Source organism: Xenopus laevis, chromosome 3L (genome assembly GCF_017654675.1).
Source record: "Xenopus laevis strain J_2021 chromosome 3L, Xenopus_laevis_v10.1, whole genome shotgun sequence".
Taxonomy (NCBI): Eukaryota; Metazoa; Chordata; class Amphibia; order Anura; family Pipidae; genus Xenopus; species Xenopus laevis.
Genome location: NC_054375.1, coordinates 160,843,857 through 160,863,433, shown reverse-complemented (window position 1 = coordinate 160,863,433; position 19,577 = coordinate 160,843,857). Strand labels below are relative to the sequence as shown.

General features: G+C 37.5%; 2 protein-coding genes across 2 annotated transcripts; both read right to left on the bottom strand.

The window, feature by feature from the left end:
- Window positions 1-2,697: 2,697 nt before the first annotated feature.
- Window positions 2,698-3,642, bottom strand: LOC108710549 (olfactory receptor 10AG1). Its single transcript, XM_018251677.2, has one exon. The coding sequence runs from the start codon at window positions 3,640-3,642 to the stop codon at window positions 2,698-2,700; it is 945 nt and encodes a 314-aa protein (XP_018107166.1).
- Window positions 3,643-15,322: 11,680 nt separating this feature from the next.
- Window positions 15,323-16,314, bottom strand: LOC108710682 (olfactory receptor 1468). Its single transcript, XM_018251796.2, has one exon. The coding sequence runs from the start codon at window positions 16,235-16,237 to the stop codon at window positions 15,323-15,325; it is 915 nt and encodes a 304-aa protein (XP_018107285.1). The 5' UTR covers window positions 16,238-16,314.
- Window positions 16,315-19,577: the final 3,263 nt, after the last annotated feature.

The following is a 19,577-nucleotide window of genomic DNA, read 5'->3' as shown; positions in this document are numbered from 1 at the left end:
TCATGGTATAAAAAGCCCATTTAGATTACAGGACCTTGCCCATTGTTAGGTTCTATTTAGAAGTTTCTGTGTGTTAATTCCTTGTGAATCCTGACTGATCTATTGTGTTTTGACCCTTGCCTGCCTGATTTACTACTTTCATCTCTCCAATCATGATCCTGCCTGTGACTATTCTGACCTCTCCAATCCGACCTTTGCCTGTCCATCGACTATTCAACGCTCTCTATCCTGATTCCGGCCTGTCTGACCATTCTATCTGCTTGTGCTGCCCGGCCTGCCTGTCCCTGGTGATGTTCTTCCTTCCAGTATCCTGGTGAGACGAACGTGCCCCTTTGCTCATCCAGAACCGTTAGCTTTGCTCCTCTCTCTGTTAAGACCTGGATGCAATTAGCCGAGGGCTCCTCCCGAGGTGAAAGGCAGCGGTTAAAGGCAGAAGTGAGAGCCGAGACCAGGGAGCTTAGCTTGGGTTCTGGATATAGGGTGCCGAACGTGACAATTTGTTTGTGAATATCCTGGTTTTGATCCCTGTATGCCTGACTATCCTGAACTCTGCCATTATTGACCCTTGCTTGAACGCTGCCTGTACCTCGGCCTGCCTGATCACGCTATTCTGTCTAATCCTGTGAAGTTGGTGTTGCCTTCCATCCTAAACTTAATTACGAATGTGCCCCTTCACTTGTCCAGAACTCCTCACTTTGCTCTTCTCATTTTAAGACCTGGTGGCATTCGAGTAGCTGGTGGCATGCAACAGGCAGAAGACTGAGCATGACCGGGCACTTATCACTAGTTCTGAATTCAGGGTGCCAAAGGTGACAAAGGCATTTTTGTTAAACATTCTTATTTTACAGAAATGTTGGGGGCACTATAAGATACATATGAAAGTTGGTTACCTCACCCTTTTATACCAGACACATATAAAATCTATAGTTAATTAGTAATCTGCAAGCAAGGGTGAATGAACAAGCGGGTGGTGCAAGTTGCCAAAACAACCAATTAACAACACCAATGAAATCCATCCCTTTTTATACCAATTATGATAAAAAAATTTAATTTATTGGCTCCTGTATGCTCCATTACATTTGTCATTGGGCAGTGCTGTTTGAATTCACTATATCAGGGCCTTGCACCACTTGAAGGTCAGGACCAAGGAGTCCAACCAAAAGTCCAATTCATGGTACACAAGGACTTAAACAGGCTCAAGGTCAAAATCCAGGAAAAGGGTCAAGGGCAAGTGGCAAACAGCATAGTTAGGAACAAGACAAGAGGTTGGAATCCAAGAATCAGTAAGTAGATCATTTTAGGGCACCCGGGAACACTCAGGAAAAGAACCTATATTTGGGCATTGAACCAAGGAACACCAGCGTCTTTTATATTGAATTTGGCACCAAACAGCGGCACAATGACATCACATGCTGCCATGATGATGTCATTGTGTCAGTGATGGAACACACGTGTGGGTGCTGCCATCTGAAACAATACATTATGGTATAGAATTAACCGAGGCTTTACCATGAATTACAAAACAGAGACATTTAAGATTCTGAATTGCTCATTGTTTCAATGGAAACTACCAGGGGTGTAAAAAGCATGTGCCAGCCCCCCCCACCAGAAACATTTTTGGAGGGCCCAACATGCACAGCTTAAGTACTATGCACACTTAAGTACTATGTTGTGGTCTGATTGTGACAACTTCCTAGGCACAACTCTTGTCTTGTTTGTCTTTGTCTAATAAATAACCTCACTTATTTGAATAGCCTTTTCTCTGAGTTTTGCTTTTATAAACGAGGTCTGAGTAATAAAAATACCAACAGTAAGGGGATTCGAACACTATAGGGGAAGCAGACCCCACAATCCAGGCACCCTTTGCCCCGGGCCCCCCATGGGGTCTGCTTCCTTATAGTTACACCACTGGAAACGACATACTGTATACCTTTTAGTTGAGTTAATGATACCTAATACTGATGAATAGATATATCTTCTTTATCTTCACTTTCATACTGTTAGCCAAGAAGGGCACTAACTGAAAAGGTTGCAGTAGCCCTATACCTTTGTGTGCCCATAGTTTGTGTCATTCTATAGTGAACTAAGCGGCATCATTACTCTATTAGCTTTACCCCTATAGTTGCTCCAGGAGAGAACTATAATTCTCAGTGGATGAGCCCTTGCAATGGTGAGGAGGCAGGGTACAAGGCAGCAATAATTCCAAACAATGGGCACCAGTGGTTCTTGGAACTTGAACCTGAAATTACTTATTAGAACAGATCCACAAAGGAGAATACAGCAAGGCAACAGAGCAGAGTCACTGAGTAGTCAGTACATTCTCACAATAAAGATCATTAGCAGAGCAATCTCTCCAACAGAACTTGAGAGAGGGTATCATAGAGTCCTCCCAAAGCTTTTCCTCTTCATCTGAGGGTGCCTATAACATGGAACCCAGGTAGGAATCTATCTAATATGTATAACCTGTCACTGGGTCCCTGACTAGGCAACAATGCCCTTGGGAATCGAATCCCTTCTAATACCCCTCAGTGGATCACCTAATTCTAAGATATAGTTGCCATTGCCCACCAGGTCATGAGAGAGCAGATTAAGAACAGAAGTGAAGGATAGGGGTGGGACTCCAACTTTTTTTGGTTGATTTGTAGAGAAAAACCATAAGAAAGGAAACTTTTGGCTTCAATAATAAGTTATATATAATCAGTGGGACAAACGTGGGAAATAAAGGTATATGTTCCCTTTAAGGGCATCGTTCATGTCTTTATTTTTCAGGCTATAAATCATTGGATTAATCAAAGGAATCACTATGGTCAATAACAAAGAGAGAACTTTGCTTATGGTCTGTGACTGTTCTGTGGGGGGAACCACATAAATAGCAATGAGAGTCCCATAAAATAAGGAGACCACAGCCAAGTGGGAGCTGCAGGTGGAGAAGGCTTTTTGTCTCCCAGTATTGGACACCATCTTTAGGATTGCATGGGCAATACACATATATGATACAGAAATGATTATAAAAGGACAAATAACTACTGGGATAGACAGTGTGGTTATTTCTAATTGCACAAAAAAAGCGTCTGAGCAGGAAAGTTCTAGAATAGGTAATAAATCACAAAAGAAATGATTAATGGTATTTTGGTCACAGAACTGTAGTGTCCCTACTAGATTTACTGTAATAATTGCAAGGCCAAAGGCAATAGCCCACAACAGTAAAGTGAATGTAACACAAACCCTGTGGGACATTATAGAAGAGTAACGCAGTGGGATACAGATGGCCACATATCTGTCATAGGACATTACTGCTAGAAGCAAACACTCAAAAACTTCTGGGATACAAAAAAAAGAATATTGAGTAACACAGCCAACAAGGGATAATTTGGCTTCTTCATTTATTACAGTTTGGAGCAGAGTGGGGACAATATTTGTGCACCCCAGTAGATCAGACAGTGAGAGCTGCTGGAGAAAGAAGTACATGGGGGACTGGAGGTTCTGGCTGGAGGACACCAACACTATGATGAGCACGTTCTCCCAAACTGTCATAATGTAAATCAGAAGGAACAGAGAGAACAGGGGAATCTTGAAATTGTGGAGATTCTGAAATCCCAAGAGAACAATCTCACTGACCAACGTCTGGTTCTTCTCATTCATTGTCTGGAGAGGAAATAGAAATACATTGACCAGTATAATAATAACAATAGTCTTGCCATTGTGATGGTCTATATAAACTCTTCATTTGAAATAAAGTAAAACTCAGATCTTTATTCTTAAATCTCCAGGCTCTTTGGAGCTAATCACTGTATTCAATACATTTCTTATTAGCAAATATTCAATATATTCAATATATTTCAATATTTAATAACAGTATTAATAAAGAGGATCGAGCATGAGCTTATGATGTTAACATGTTAATAGTTTAAAATAGTTTAGTTTAATACAATACAAGTACAGTGAAACCTGAAACCTATATTATATAAGTGCCTTCATTTTAAGTTTTTCTCACATATTACAATGTGGTTTTTTTTTTTGTGATTTTACCAATTTATAATGCTTTTCAGTCATTCAGTCATTCAGTTCTGCTTTTCCTCATTTTATAAAAAGTTTTCCCAAATTTTACATAAAAAATGTGTCCTAAAAAATGTCTGTTTATACTGTGTGAATGTTATTATTAGTAAAAAAAAAAAGTGGTTTAAAATACTAAGCTGATGCATTCTAAGCCATGGTTATATCTGTAAATAGTCAGTTCCAATGAGACTGCACCTCACACACCAACCACTTATTGTTTTTTTATTACATTTTAAGTTAAATAATAGTGTAGAATAAACAAGAATAATATTCACTGGAGATAAAAAATGAACTAACTAGTAGGAATAACATAAATCAGCTTAGTACAAAGAATACAGGTCAATACAAAGATATATAAGATTTAGGAAATACATTATAGGATGAGTTAATATCAAGGCTATAAAGTAAGGAAATTAGGAGTCAATTGAACTGTAAACGAGTGAATCAATCCTGTCCTTTCAGTATTGTTCAGAAATTGTAAATAAATGTATTTTTCATTTTGCTGTGAATTTTTGATGGTTTTTTATGTTTTCAAATCTGTAGTTAAGTGCTTGGTTATTACATCTAGATCTTTCAATTATAAAAGAATGAAGGGAAGCCTCTATCTAGTTTTTGAAAATTGTTCTTCGAGCCGCTGCTAGTGCCAGTTTCACCAATGCATGAATAAGTGAGGGGCACCAATTCTTGGATTGATATCTAAAAGTTTTAGGGGGTTATTTATCAAAATCTAAATCTTTCATTTTTTTAAATAAAAAACTGTCTGATCAAACTAGTTGAAAAATTGCACAAAAAATTGTATTGTATCACTCTTTAAGGCTTACGAATTTTTGGGGTTTTTGCCCAAAAAGCCCAAAATAATCAGATTTTTGGGCTACACCCAGTCAGACCATAATAACTTCCAATTAGGAAAGGGACCTCTCCCTTTGACTTATATACAACCTTTGCAGATCTGAGATGGCAGATTTTCAGATTTGGATTTTTGCAACCTCAAGGTATAATAAATCTCAAAAATTCAATTTTTTTTCCACTTTGAAATCCAGATGTTATAGTAAAAAAACTTTTTAAGTCTTTAGCATTTGGACTTAATATTAGAAACCTTGCCTCATAGACTGATTCCCAGAGTGAACGAATTTCCTAAAAGTAGTGTTGTGCTCAAATAATCTTCAATGTCCTTCCAAAATATTTGGATTAGGGAACAATCCCATAATAGATGAAGTGAGTTGGGCGAGGGAGCACCATATTTTGGACATCGAATATTTGTTGTTTTTAGAATATGAATTAACCTGTAATTTTCTTCTCTCCAGGTTTTAGAGGTAACACATTCATATTTAGAGGAGTATAATTCACTGGCACATTCTTCTTTTTAACACATGTCCCCTTTAAATGCAGTTGTCTGATATGTGCTGGTGTGGGTCTTCCCGTCATGAACTATAACTGGATGCTGTGTTGTATAATCAGCCTGGGAAATGACTGCACCCTAGGAACTGTAAGTGGTGTGCCAAAATACACATTCAAAAAAAGGGCATTAAACTCATTGTAACACCTCTATACCTAACACACGCTGATGAAAGTGAGGAATATTTAACCAGTTTAAATTGTAAAATATATCACTTCATAAAGAATAGCATGTCTTACAGGTAATTTACATTAAGAAGTTATATAGAGCAAAGCTTTAACTACAATGTAGCAACACTGCAAATGTGCTCCCTATAGAGCAACTGGGGAATTTCCAGTAAAACTAACAATAGCGTCGATCTATAGTCGCCTCTGACACATGTCCATAGACTTAAGTAACAGAACCCCAAGAATTTTGAGTTAGGGTAACAAACCAGGATGAAAATGTTGACCAATTGGTGGAAATAAAAAAAACCACCAGCCATTTCAAAATCTGATCCAGTTGTATTGATTTGGATTCACAGTCAGTTGGGACAGTAACTGCACAGTAGTAATGATTAGTATTTCACTGGCACCTTAATGGTTTCTGTCAATGCTGAAACTGTCAAATTATACCTTGTGATACTTTTAAATGTTTTGACAACATTGGAGATGAGTCCAGAATCTATTGAAATACCACAATAGCAATGAAGTCTAATTTTTTTCAAACAATATCAATTGGCAGAAAACTATTTATGCCACTTTGAACTTAACAGAACCACAACAGATACTGTGGAACCATAGGAAGATGTCCATGAGCTTCTCCCAATGTGTAACCTGCTCTGCATTTCTCCTGCCATTTTGCTAACACAATCCCAACTATTTCTTTCTAATGAAATCACTTTACAGGAAAGATGTTCTTGGAATATTATACTCACTTGATTTGTACCTAGGAGAACCACCCCAGATACTGTGGAACCATAGGAAGATGTCCATGAGCTTCTCCCAATGTGTAACCTGCTCTGTATTTCTCCTGCCATTTTGCTAACACAATCCCAACTATTTCTTTCCAATGAAATCACTTTACAGGAAAGATGTTCTTGGAATATTATACTCACCTGATTTGCACCTACCAGAACCACTGTAGATACTGTGGACTCATAGGAAGATGTCCATGAGCTTCTCCCAATGTGTAACCTGCTCTGTATTTCTCCTGCCATTTTACTAACACAATCCCAACCATTTCTTTCCAATTAAATCACTTTACAGGAAAGATGTTCTTGGAATATTATACTCACCAGATTTGTACCTACCAGAACCACCCCAGATACTGTGGAACCATAGGAAGATGTCCATGAGCTTCTCCCAATGTGTAACCTGCTCTGCATTTCTCCTGCCATTTTGCTAACACAATCCCAACCATTTCTTTCCAATGAAATCACTTTACAGGAAAGATATTCTTGGAATATTATACTCACCTGATTTGCACATACCCAAATGGCTCCAGATACTGACTGGGCAGGGAAGGGCTTAACTGATCTCCTTTTATTAACCAGTGCCAGAAACAACCACATCTGGGAAACCTACTGAGAAATCTCTAGGAGAGTCTGGGGTTTAGGGATAATTACCAATCCTTGAGGAAATGAAACAAATAAATAATTTAGACAAATAATTTAGAAGCAATACAATATATTTTAATAATATTTGTTTGTAATAACATGTTGTATATTTCTTCTCATATCAATGAAGATTTACGTGAATATTTCTACTAAGGGGGAGCCTCAAGGACAATTCACCTTAAAGATAACTATTAGTTTGTTATATTGCATTGGTATTTTTTTTGGAATTTTCAGCTCATTATTTTATTTTAAATAGTATGTATTGTCATATATCAGAATACACCATCAATATTAATAAACAAGAATTTAATACACATGTCACATATGTCAGTGGTGTAAATTGAATTCAGGTAGTATTACTCAATGACAAAGCATTAGAAATACAGTAATGTAGTCAAGGAAAATTGTAGGATCAATATGGTAAGGAAATGAAAACCAAAGAAATGGAAGCGAATGAAACCAAAAAAAGTAATGCTATGACTTCCAAAACGAATCTTAAATCTTAATTAAATCTCAAAATAGAGATTATCTCTCTCTTTTTTGTTTACTAATTTATCACTTTCTGTAAGAACGTACTTATCTCTAGGAGACTGCCAGGACATAAAATTCCCATTATTGGACTCCACAATATGTTTCAAGGATTTGATTCCCTTTGTCTTCAATGAGGATTTAATAGGCCAGCCGAAGGAAGCATTAAAATTAGAATTATCTCAAGTTACCTAAAGGAAGAACAGGAGTAAACTGATAATTGATATTGTAACACTTGCATAAGAGCTTCCAAGTCATAATTGTATATCTAAACAATGGATTTTGTTTAACCTTAAAATTTGGGTTTTTCCAAGTTTTATGAAGACATTCTATCATGTTTGCCTTATTGTCCAAAACCAATTCAACTGTTATATTTGTAAATTTGCCCTTACAAGTCCACAAGATATCTTGAGAGGGCCCCAAGATTAAATAGCCTTAGGTCAGGTATATTAAAGCCTCCAAAACATTTAATTTGTTTTGGCTTACTTAGAGAAATCTTTGTTTTGTTGAATCTAATTCTTTCATTGTCACTGGGCACATGCAAGTTAAGTAGCCAGGCATTTCTTTAGTGGAAAATTTGTGCATACTTTTTTAACCCTTTGAGTGCCTGCAGAATTTCACATTTTGGTTACGCAAAATGCCAGCCATTTTTGAAACATTTTGTGCTCTCTCACTTTAGGGGCATTTTCTGAGGGGAAACCTATAGTTTACCTAGGAAAATTATACATAGTGTTTTTTTCAGGAGAAACTGAGCTTTCTAAATCTACCTGAGTTTTCATGTATTTACCCCTCTGCACAAAGATTTATAGCACTAATTACCAAAAAAATTAAAAATTCCTATTTTTTACAATATATAAATTAATACCAGAAAAATATTTCACTTTACACATGAAAATTTGAAAAGCCTCATGTCTCTCAAATGTGCCAATACCAGATATGTATAGTTTTAGGGAGATTTAGGACTTCTGTAGAGCAAAAACTCCCGGCAGTATATTACCAAATTTTGAAAGCAGAAAACGACATACCTTAGATTTCAATGCCAAAAAATCCTGAAACAGTAGGTTTATTTCAGAAAGCCATATATTTTTGAAATGCACACATTCTGCTGATTCCAAAATGGGTAACTATGTCTCTCTGCTCCTAACTACCAAACATCAAAGCTTATCTGAATGTAGAGGTTTTTATAAAAATGTATCAAAATTCTAAAAAAATCACTTCAAAGGTTTTATTTTGCTGCTCCGCATATCCCACATTGTATTAGGTACCAAAAAAAGCACCTGAATATGATTGCCAGGGGTCCACTGAACAGTTTGATGCCCATTGTGCATAGGTTTACCAAAGTATCTGGCATTTAAAGACCCCAGTATAAAGTTAGTGCATCTAAATTGTCCAAGACTTTACTTCAGCTACTCAAAAATCAACACATTTACTACATTTTTTGTTGGGTAAAAACACTGAAAAATAGGTTTACCCCCAAAACCATATATTTGGAAAGTACACATTCTACCAAATCTAAAATGGGTACCCATGCCTTTCTGCTCCAAACAACTTAGTCGCAAGCCTTACCCAAATTTGTCGGTTTTGGTGAAATATCTGAAAATTGCCTCAAAGCTTCAACTTTCCAGCATCATATCGCCCATGTATCATTACATACCAAGAAAAAACACCCTAAATATGATTAGCAGGGGTCCTCCAAACAGTTTGGTGCCCATTGTGCAAAGGTTTACCAAAGTATCTGGCATTTAGAGGCCCCAACATGAATTTAGCGCATACAAATAGTCCTGTGGGTCACTTCAGCTAATGAAAAATCAACACATTGACTGCATATATGTTTACCCCCCAAACCATATCTTTTTGGAAAGTACACCTTCTACTGAATCTAAAATGGGTACCTGTGGCTTACTGCTCTAAACTCCTGAGTAGCAAGGCTTTCCCAAAATTGGCGGTTTTGGTGAAATACCTGAAAATTGCCTCAAAGCATCAACTTTTCAGCATTGCAGCGTCTGTGTCTCATTACCAGCATAAAGCATCCTAAATATGAATGCCGGGGGTCTACTAAATAGTTTGTTGCCCAATATGCATAGATTTACAAAACTATGTGGCAAACAGAGACCCCCAAATCCAAATAGTGCATATGAATTCTCAAAATATTTCTGAAAATGGTCACAAAGCTTGCATTTTACCCCATTAGATACCCCACATTTTGTAACGTACCAGCAAAAGGCATCCGAAATATGAATGCCAGGGGTCTACTGAACAGTTTTATGCCTGATATGAAAAGATTTACCAAACTAGGTGGCATACAGAGACCCCCAAATGAAAATAGTACATATGAATTTTTATGTATGACACTGACTGCTACAATACAAGCACCCGGTATGTGCATTATGCACCATAAGACTCCTCTAACAGTATGGAGACCCTAGAAAAACATATATTTTACAAAAGTACACATTCTGACAAATCTAAAGCAGAAAATTACATCTTTCTACTGCAAACTACCAAACTGCAAAGCTATGCTAAACATAACACTTTTTATGAAATTTCTGAAAAAAGTCACAAAGCTTGCATTTTACCCCATTATATATCCCACATTTTGTAACGTACCAGCAAAATGCATCCTAAATATGAACTACAAGGGGTCTACTAAACAGGTTGATGCCCAATATGCATAGATTTACCAAACTATGTAGCACACAGAGACCCCCAACTGGATATATAGCAGACAAAATTTCCATGGGCAAAATAAAATAACAAAGAGTTTTTTTCTGCCTAGTGTAATCAGCAGTCAGAATCAAAGTTTGAATATTTTAGCATATCCAAATAGGTTATACGGACAGAAATAAGCGAACAACACCTATGCAAAGCTGAAAATGTAATAAAATGGCTAAACATGCAATTTAATAGCTAAAAATGCACAAAAATCACCAAAATTGCAATATAATCACTGAAATAACATACAAAAGGTATTGTGCAGTTTAGTTAGTGAATCCTCTATTCGCAATGTCAAGAAAACAGTTTTTTTCAAGGAAAAAAAACAGATAATGTGATAAAAAAAGACACAAAATAGTTTGTGTGTATGTGTGTGTACAATTGGCAAATTACATGTTGTGTATGTTTTCAAGCATGCGTGAGTGCTGTGAATGTGTGTGACCCCCCTGATCCCCCAAAATTGTATGTGTGTGTGTAAGTGTGAATGTAAGTGTGTGTTTCTAAAATAAGAGTGTGTGGGGGGGGGCACTAACCTGGAGGTAGCAGGCTCATGATTGTCCAGGAGGGCAGAGGAAGAGATGGCACTATCATCTTCATTGGATCCGGTAAGTGGAGGGAGCTAGTGGGTCAGGAAGTGTAGGCAGCAGAAGAACTTGTCCATTGCACGTGTTTGCTGCTGCCTTTGGGGCCTCCTGACGATCGCACCTCACGTGCCACTCATGCCCCACCTAGGCTCATTGCCTAGGGGATGGGGAATGAGAAGGAATGGAACCTTTCAATGCTGCAGAATGTAGAATCTACATTTCAAGAGACTTTTCTACAGAACGTAGATTCTACGGCATTGGAAGGGTCAAGAAAATGCAGAAAACAATGCTCAAAGATGCAGTATACACTTTCACCAGCAGGGGGTCAGCAGTAATCCTGGAAGCACACACCTGAACCTCCAGAACTACCTCTCACAAAGGCTTAACACAGACTCCCAATGATTTCCGCCTGCAGCCTTTTATAGCTTCCAGACTGCCCTATGCTGACACCATGTGATCAGCATCTACCCTATAAATAGTCATTAAGAGAGGCTGCCCACCCCTTCTGTGGCTTCTCTGAGAGCCCTAGGTAAGAACTTCATAAACCTTTGTACAATCAGTTGCACTATTGTATATAAAGTAAAGCTTTCCATAGACACTCTTATGTATTAACATGTAACAAACACAGATCTTAATATACAATTGTTTTATGACCATTTACATATACTGTCAGCACAGCTGAGCCACATGCTTGAGTAGGCCTCAGTTTGGTAACCAAAACTAGTTTCCACCTAAACAAAGTATTTACATTAATTATACACACAGCGATTTACACAGATTACTGGCCAGCAACGTTTATTAACATTAACAAAAAAATGAAATTCAAAGTTCTTCAAAAATAATCAAAACAACTTATCGATACTGATATGAATGTGAGTTTCCTCCAAGAGAGACTTATTCCTCCTTTTCAGTTCCTGCGCCATATCTGAATAAATAGTCAGCATTGTGATGTTGACTACCCAGCAGGTGGTGAACTGTAAATCTAAATTGTTGGATTGCAAGGTGCCATCTTGTAACTCTTGCATTTTTATCCTTCATTCTGTTTATCCATATAAGTGGGTTGTGATCAGTCACTAAGGAAAACTCTTGACCTAGTAGGTAACATCTTTATGACTCTAGTGCCCACTTTATTGCTAAACACTTTTTCAATGACACTATAGCTAGTTTCTCTAGGGAATATTATGTAGAGAACAGGGTGATCCTTCCCATCAATTTCTTGACTCAGTAAAACACCTAAACCTTTGTCAGATGCATCAGTTTGTTCTATAAATCTATAATCAAAATTAGGACTCTTGAGAACATGTTCAGTACATGACATGACTTTAAGCTTCTGAAAAGCTTCTTCACATTGTGGACCCCATATAACTTGTTCTTTGCAATTCTTTTTAGTGAGATCAGTTAACGGAGCAACAATTTCAGAGAAATTTGACAGGAATCTCAGATATTAACCAAACAAACCTAGGAAAGAACGTACCTCTTTCTTTGTTTTTGGTGGAAGAATCTCAGCAATGGCTTTAATTTTGGTTTTGTCAGCTTTTACCTTGCCATTTCCTAGAATATAACACAAATATCTAGTTTCTGTAAAAACTAGAGCACACTTTTTCGGGTTAATTGTAAGAACAGCCGATTTTATGAGAGACACAACAGTATCTAGATGTCGCAGATGACTTTGCCAATCTGGGCTAAATATCACCACATCATCAGAACCAATACTACTGGTAAACACCAATTATTTACAGAAGGTTCAATTACATCAAGCTCTAACATCTGCATTACTTCTTGCTTTATAATTTGTTTGTATTATTCAGGTGTCCTATAGGGTTGCTGATGAATAGGTTTTGCATCACACGTATCAATGACATGCTCAAGAAGATTGGTTCTACCTGGTGTTGTCACAAAAATATCACTGTACTTGTCTAATAACTTGCACAGTTCTGTTTGTTGATCTAAATTTAGCTCAGAAGATATATTAATCTTACAGGCTTCAGAGCTTTCTATGTCCAGTCTCTGATATGCTTCTTCAGCCATATGAGGTGAACATTCCTGCAACACCATCAAGAAAGTATTTTCTTTCCTCTCCTTCCACTTTCTTATGAGATTTACATGATAAATCTTTTCGTTCCTTCCACCTGGAATCTGAATTTCATAATCTACAGGACCCACTTGTCTCAAAATCTAAAATGGACCCTGCCACTGAGCCATTAGTTTATTCTGCTGACTGGGAAGTAAAAGTAATACTTTTGCCCTGGTTTAAATGTTTGTTCCCTTGAACGTTTGTTATACCAGGTACTTTGATTGGACTGAGCATCAGCTAAATTTTGCTGTGCCATTTCTGACATTTTTTGACATCAAAGTAGTCAATGAAACTCTGAGGACTATGCTCATCACTTACCCAGTTTTCATGAATTACATCAAGGATACCCCTAGGTTGTCTTCCATAAAGTAAAAGGTGAATAATCCGTAGAATCTTGGGGTACCTCTCTATAGGCAAAAGAAGGTAGGGTAACCATCTATCCGAGTGTTGAGAGGCTGCACCACATTCATTTGGATCAGACTGGCACAGGGAAGCCACATACTGTGCCTGGAGAGAGAGAGAGTGTGAGAGGAATCCAGACTGGAGGAACAACCAGCAGGAGATTCCTATCTGAGCATCCAAAGGGGCTGCTAGTCTCACTGTATGTCTGACTGTACTGGACTCACCTGAAGAGACTCTAAAGTATCCAAAGAGGATTTGTGAGTATCCTGTTTAAAGGGACAGTACCCTAAGGAGGCGCTGAAGATAAACAGACTGTGTATTAAAGGACTTTGCTTTTATTAGTTAGGCAGACAGTTTGGCAATACCAAGGATTTTTGTTAGTGCCAAACTGTCTGCCACATTAAGTCAATGGGAGTAATTCACATAAATGTCTTTAAAATAAATTTGGCCTGAAATGAAAAATGTATGTTTAGGCCAGACAATATCACACCAATGAGTGGCAATCTTTTCTTTTAGAGCAAACTATGCCCCCATTGTTGTTAAAGGCAGAGGAACTCAATTTTGCCAATGCCGAAAAAGTTTCCACTAATCATTGTCACAAGTATCTGACAGATTTGTACAGTTTGGTTCTTATTGGTGTCTGGAATGAAATTCATACAAAGCTGCTGTATTTATGAAATGGTTTAAGATTTATGTGAATCTAATGTTCTTTTTAAATTTAAATCCAATAATATTTTTACCCCCAGTTTCAGTTCTTCAACATATGTGACCGCCAGTGATTATATAAATGAGCTGCTATGTAACGTTGGGGGTAGGAATTCCAGATCCAGTTGGGGTTTAAGGCCCATATTTCTATAGAAGAGAACATGTGAGCTGTTTAGAGACTTTAGTCATTATTTAATGAGAAATCGATGTGATTCAGATGTGATTGACTGAGTTGTTCTCACCTGTAGCACAAAAACCTTTCTCATATAAAGACTTTTATTAAAATGAAATATTTTACTTGTGAGCAGAGATAATCATTAATGGTAAATAAAATGTCATTTTATGGGGTTAATAGTCCTCAATTCTTTGATAAAAAAACACCAATTTGATACAAGTAGATCTGACAGATTTGTTTGGACTGACAAAACATACAAAATGACTGTATTCATGAAATGGGTAAAAACATGAATTAATGAGATTTTAATGGTAAATAAAATGTCATTTTTATGGAGTTAATAGTAATTAGTCCGATAAAGGCTGTGCTGTCTGCTTCTTAGATTTTAGACCTGGTTGGTGCGTGTGTAACCACATCTGTGCTTCAAACTAGGGATGCACCAAATCCAGAATTCGGTTCAGAATTCAGCGAGGATTCCACCTTTTTCAGCAGGATTAGGCCGAATCCTTGTGTATGGCCTAACCAAATCAGAATCCTAATTTGCATATGTAAATTAGGCGTGGGAAGGGAAAACACATGACTTTTCGTCTCAAAACAAGGAAGTAAAACATTATTTTCGGTTCTGAATTCAGCCGAATATTTCACAAAGGATTTGGCCGAATCCCAAATAGTTTATTCAGTGCATCCCTACTTTAAACCCCAAAACATATTGAAGTGCCACACTGAGTGGACACTTAACTATACATTTAACTACATGACTGTGCTCAGAAACCACTCCAGCCTCCAGTATTTACCTGAACCCACTGATAATTATGTAGGACATGGACTTCTTATGTGTGTACACTCTCAATGGTGCATTTTTTATGTTTTCTTATTTTAAAGGAATGTTGGGGAAGACAAACATTGAGTGTCAGTGCCAGACTGGCCCAAGTTGGTCACTCCAGGTCCGTTCAGCAGGTGAGTGTATGGTAGTGGCATCAGTGACATTGGCAGCAGAGGGGGCAGTGGTTGGGGGTGGGCCCCCCTTGGGTCTCAAGTCTGCCTGTGTGGAAGGTGTTTATCCCTCTTAATTCAAACATTATATTCCATTTACTTATAGGTTCTTAAGGGCATCATTCATGTCTTTGTTTCTCAGGCTGTAAATAAGTGGGTTAAGCACAGGAATCAATATGGTGTATAAAAGAGACAGAACTTTGCTCATGGTCTGTGATTGGTTTCTGGATGGAGCCACATAAATAGCAATGAGAGTCCCATAAAATATGGAGACCACAGCCAAGTGGGAGCTGCAGGTGGAGAAGGCTTTTTGTCTCCCGGTATTGGACACTATCTTTAGGATTGCATGGGCAATACACATATATGATACAATGATCAATATAAAGGGGCAAATAACCACAGGGATAGTAACTATAATTGCTTCTAATTGTACTAAGAATGTGTCTGAGCAGGAAAGTTCTAGAAGAGGAAAGAAATCACAGAAGAAATGATTAATAATATTTTGGTGACAGAACTGTAGTGTCCCTATTAGATTTACTGAAATCATTGTAATGCCAAAGCCAAGAACCAATGATATTAGAATTAATGTAACACAAACCCTGTGGGACATTATAGAAGAGTAACGCAGTGGGATACAGATGGCCACATATCTGTCATAGGACATTACTGCTAGAAGCAAACACTCAAAAGCTTCTAAACTGCAAAAGAAATACAACTGAGTAATGCACCCAACAAGGGACACTGGGGCTCCTTCATTTATTACTGTTTGAAGTAGGATGGGGACAATACTTGTGGATTCCAGTAGATCAGACACAGACAGTTGCTGGAGAAAGAAGTACATGGGGGACTGGAGGTTCCGGCTGGAGGACACCAACACTATGATGAGGACGTTCTCCCAAACTGTCATAATGTAAATCAGAAGGAACAGAGAGAACAGGGGAATCTTGAAGTTGTGGAGATTCTGAAATCCCAAGAGAACAATCTCACTGACCAATGTCTGGTTCTTCTCATTCATTGTCTGGAGAGGAAAATAAATAAACTGCACAGTATAATAATACCTACTGTTGCCATTGTGTTTCTTGTTATTGGTGTTGTAGTTGGTCTAAATATACATGGGTGTGATCTTCATTTGATTTACTGTTCCTGACCTCTGCCTGTTTTTGAACTTTGCTGTATCCCAACCCTTGCCTGTTGGACCTCTCTTCTGGATCCCGACTCTGTACAGTGTTACTGATTGGGTTTGACCCCGGCCTGTTCATCCTGACTACTTTCCTGGATCTTGATTCTGTACTGCACTGGTACTGATCTGGCCTTTTCTACATCTAAACTCTCGGTTCCCTGTTCTTATTGTATATGTTAAGGTTCCCTTGTCTGCCCAGAACTTCCCCCTTGGTTCTCACTTGACAACCTGGTGGCATCTGAGTAGTGTAGGGCTCCTCCTGAAGCAAAAGGTGGTTGTTATTGGCAGAAGTGTGAGCTGTAACCAGGACCCTGGAGTGCTCTGGATTTTGGGATACCGTACGTTACAGATACTTCACCCTTGTTCCAGAACATTAATTAAATTTATAATTAGCAAATAATTACTGTTTATTACTGTATAAAATTTCGATTTATTTTTATTTATTTTCTGATTTATGTAAATATTTTCCAATTATAAATTAATTATTTGTTGATCTCCTTGTCACACTATACTGCAGATTACTCAACATTTGCAAATTGGGGCTTACTGATTATATTTGTATGGATATGGAAGGGATTAGCAAAATTATAGCTATGGTGTAAAATTCAGATGAGCTGGTGGAATGCACACAGGAGCTGACAATCCTTTGTGTCAAATGGAAGATTCTTTAGGTATTGAAATCAGTTAAAAGCAATTATCACAAAAGAAAGGGAGGGGAGCATTTTTGTTCTTTGCAGGCTGGATTGTTGGCAATTATAAAAAATGTTTTTCGCAAGAGAAGGTAAAATTGAGAAGCTGATGATGAATATGGGACACTGCAAAACAACACAGACAAATAAGCAATTGAGCAAAAGCAATGCTGAACTATTGTATTGGTTGAAGACGTTGAGGGAACTATTATATACAGCAGGGGTCCCCAACCTTTTTAACTCATGAGCCACATTCAAATGTAAAAAATAGTTGGGGAGCAACACAAGCATGAAAAAGTCCCTTGGGGTGCCAAATAAGGGCTGTGATTAGCCATTTGGTAGCCCCTTTGTTGACTGGCAGCCTACAAGGGGCTCTACTTGACCCTATGCTTAGTTTTTATGTAATTAAAACTTGCTTCCAAGTGTGGAATTCAAAAATAAGCACCTGCTTTGAGGACACTGAGAGCAACATCCAAGGGGTTGGAGAGCAACGTCTTACTCACGAGCTACTGGTTGGGGATCACTGATATACAGTATTTCTCAGTTTAAAGAAACCATAGCAATAATGACCATTCACAAATCCAATCTGGAATACAAGAACTGAAAGAGCAGTTGGGGAAAAAGGGTTCCATTGTTGGACATTGAAGCAGATTTTAATACACCAGAAGCAAATAAAATGTTACTTATGTTAAATGGCATTTGTTAGATCCCCACTAACACAATATAATTTTATCTGCTTTTACTTTAGTTGCCCTAATGAAGGTTGATAATAAGACTGGGGCCAATGGAGAAGATAGGGATGAATTATAAACAAAGGCTAACCACCAATGTCCAGCTCAGATATGGGGTTAATTCTGCGTAAGGGGAGTTGCCAATAGAAATATGAAATGTCCCAGTAAAGAGTTGTAAGAAATCCCATATCGATCACTGTAAGTATAGTGAGGTCTGTTATGTTGCTGTGAGGCTATTCAATCAAATCTCCTTGATTCAATTCACAGAGACCACTCTATTGAAGTTCTAGTGAATTGTGTGTTGCAGGTTGGCATGAGAGCTATGCACACAATGCTTCTTAACTGCAGTCAGCGTTATAAGAGAGAACCTACACAAACATTCTCTGATTCTACTTTATAAAGCTTGCACTTTACAGGAAAGATGTTCTTGGATAATATTCACCTGATTTGCACCTACCAGGACCACCCCAGTTACTGTGGAACCATAGGAAGATGTCCATGAGCTTCTCCCAATGTGTAACCTGCTCTGCATTTCTTCTGCCATTTTACTAACACAATCCCAACCATTTTTTTCCAATGAAATCACTTTACAGGAAAGATGTTCTTGGAATATTATACTCACCTGATTTGCACCTACCTCTACGGCACCAGATACTGACTGGACAGGGAAGAACAGAAGTGTCAGTAACAAACACAGCTGAGAAACCTACTAAGACATCTCCAGGAGTCTCTGGGGCTTAGGGCAATTACTAAGGCTTGAGAGAATCTGATAATTAATCTTAGTAATTAGCTAATAATATTGAAATAACACAAGACATCAAAATATTTAATTCTGTAACCTTATTTTTATTTATTTCTACATATATCATAAATATATTCTCCCAATTGTGTAAGTCACCTTACAGGTACCTGTTGCCATTGGTAATTTGAATTTTAGTAAGTTGAATTTTCTGCTCACTATTGAGGAATTTATTTATTAAAGGTTTTTTTTATCTTGAATCACCTTCAAACTCGAATGGTATCTTATTTAAGGAAAAACTCATGTAACTCATGTAAAGTTAATGAATGATTCTGACCCAAAAACTCAAATCAAATAGGATCGCAATTTGAACCGAGTTTGCCTCTGAAAAAAACTTGAATGTCTGGAAGGCTATTAACTTCTTCAAATCGGTCAGCGGACATATGCCATTGACTTGTACATGCAAAGTCCAAAGCACTGCGGCACACTGACGAGATGAATGTGTTTATATTCGTGACATTTATTTGCTCCAGTTCAAGTAGACAAAGGGCAACGTTTCGGGCCTCACATCCTTTATTAAGTCTATAATTACACTCAACACTCTGTGTTAAATAGCAATAAGTGAGGGTGGGGAAAGGTCAGGGGAGGTGCAAAATTAACATCATGTGCAAAAAATGTCCATTTATATCTTTTTGCTTATATTATCCATACAAAAGTGACCAAAATAAAAGTGTCCATTCCTAAATCAGTGTTTCTGGTAATCCATCTTCCGTTTGTTGTACGTGATCCATCTAATCTTGTTATTAGTGTCCATAAAAGTTCCATAAAAACCCATAAATATGTAAAAAGTGTACAAAAACCTATTACGTACGAAAATTGTATAAAAAAATTGTGATATATATATTGTTATATCAAAGAACCTTTTCATGTGAAATTCATTATATAAAATGTAAAATGATCATGTAGCTAGTAAAAATTTGGAAATATAGGAAAATCCGAGATGCTTATATTACCTT

Excerpts from the sequence above, each read along its gene's own strand:
- LOC108710549 (XM_018251677.2), bottom strand. The coding sequence starts at position 3,642 with ATGAATGAGAAGAACCAGACGTTGGTCAGTGAGATTGTTCTCTTGGGA.
- LOC108710682 (XM_018251796.2), bottom strand. The coding sequence starts at position 16,237 with ATGAATGAGAAGAACCAGACATTGGTCAGTGAGATTGTTCTCTTGGGA.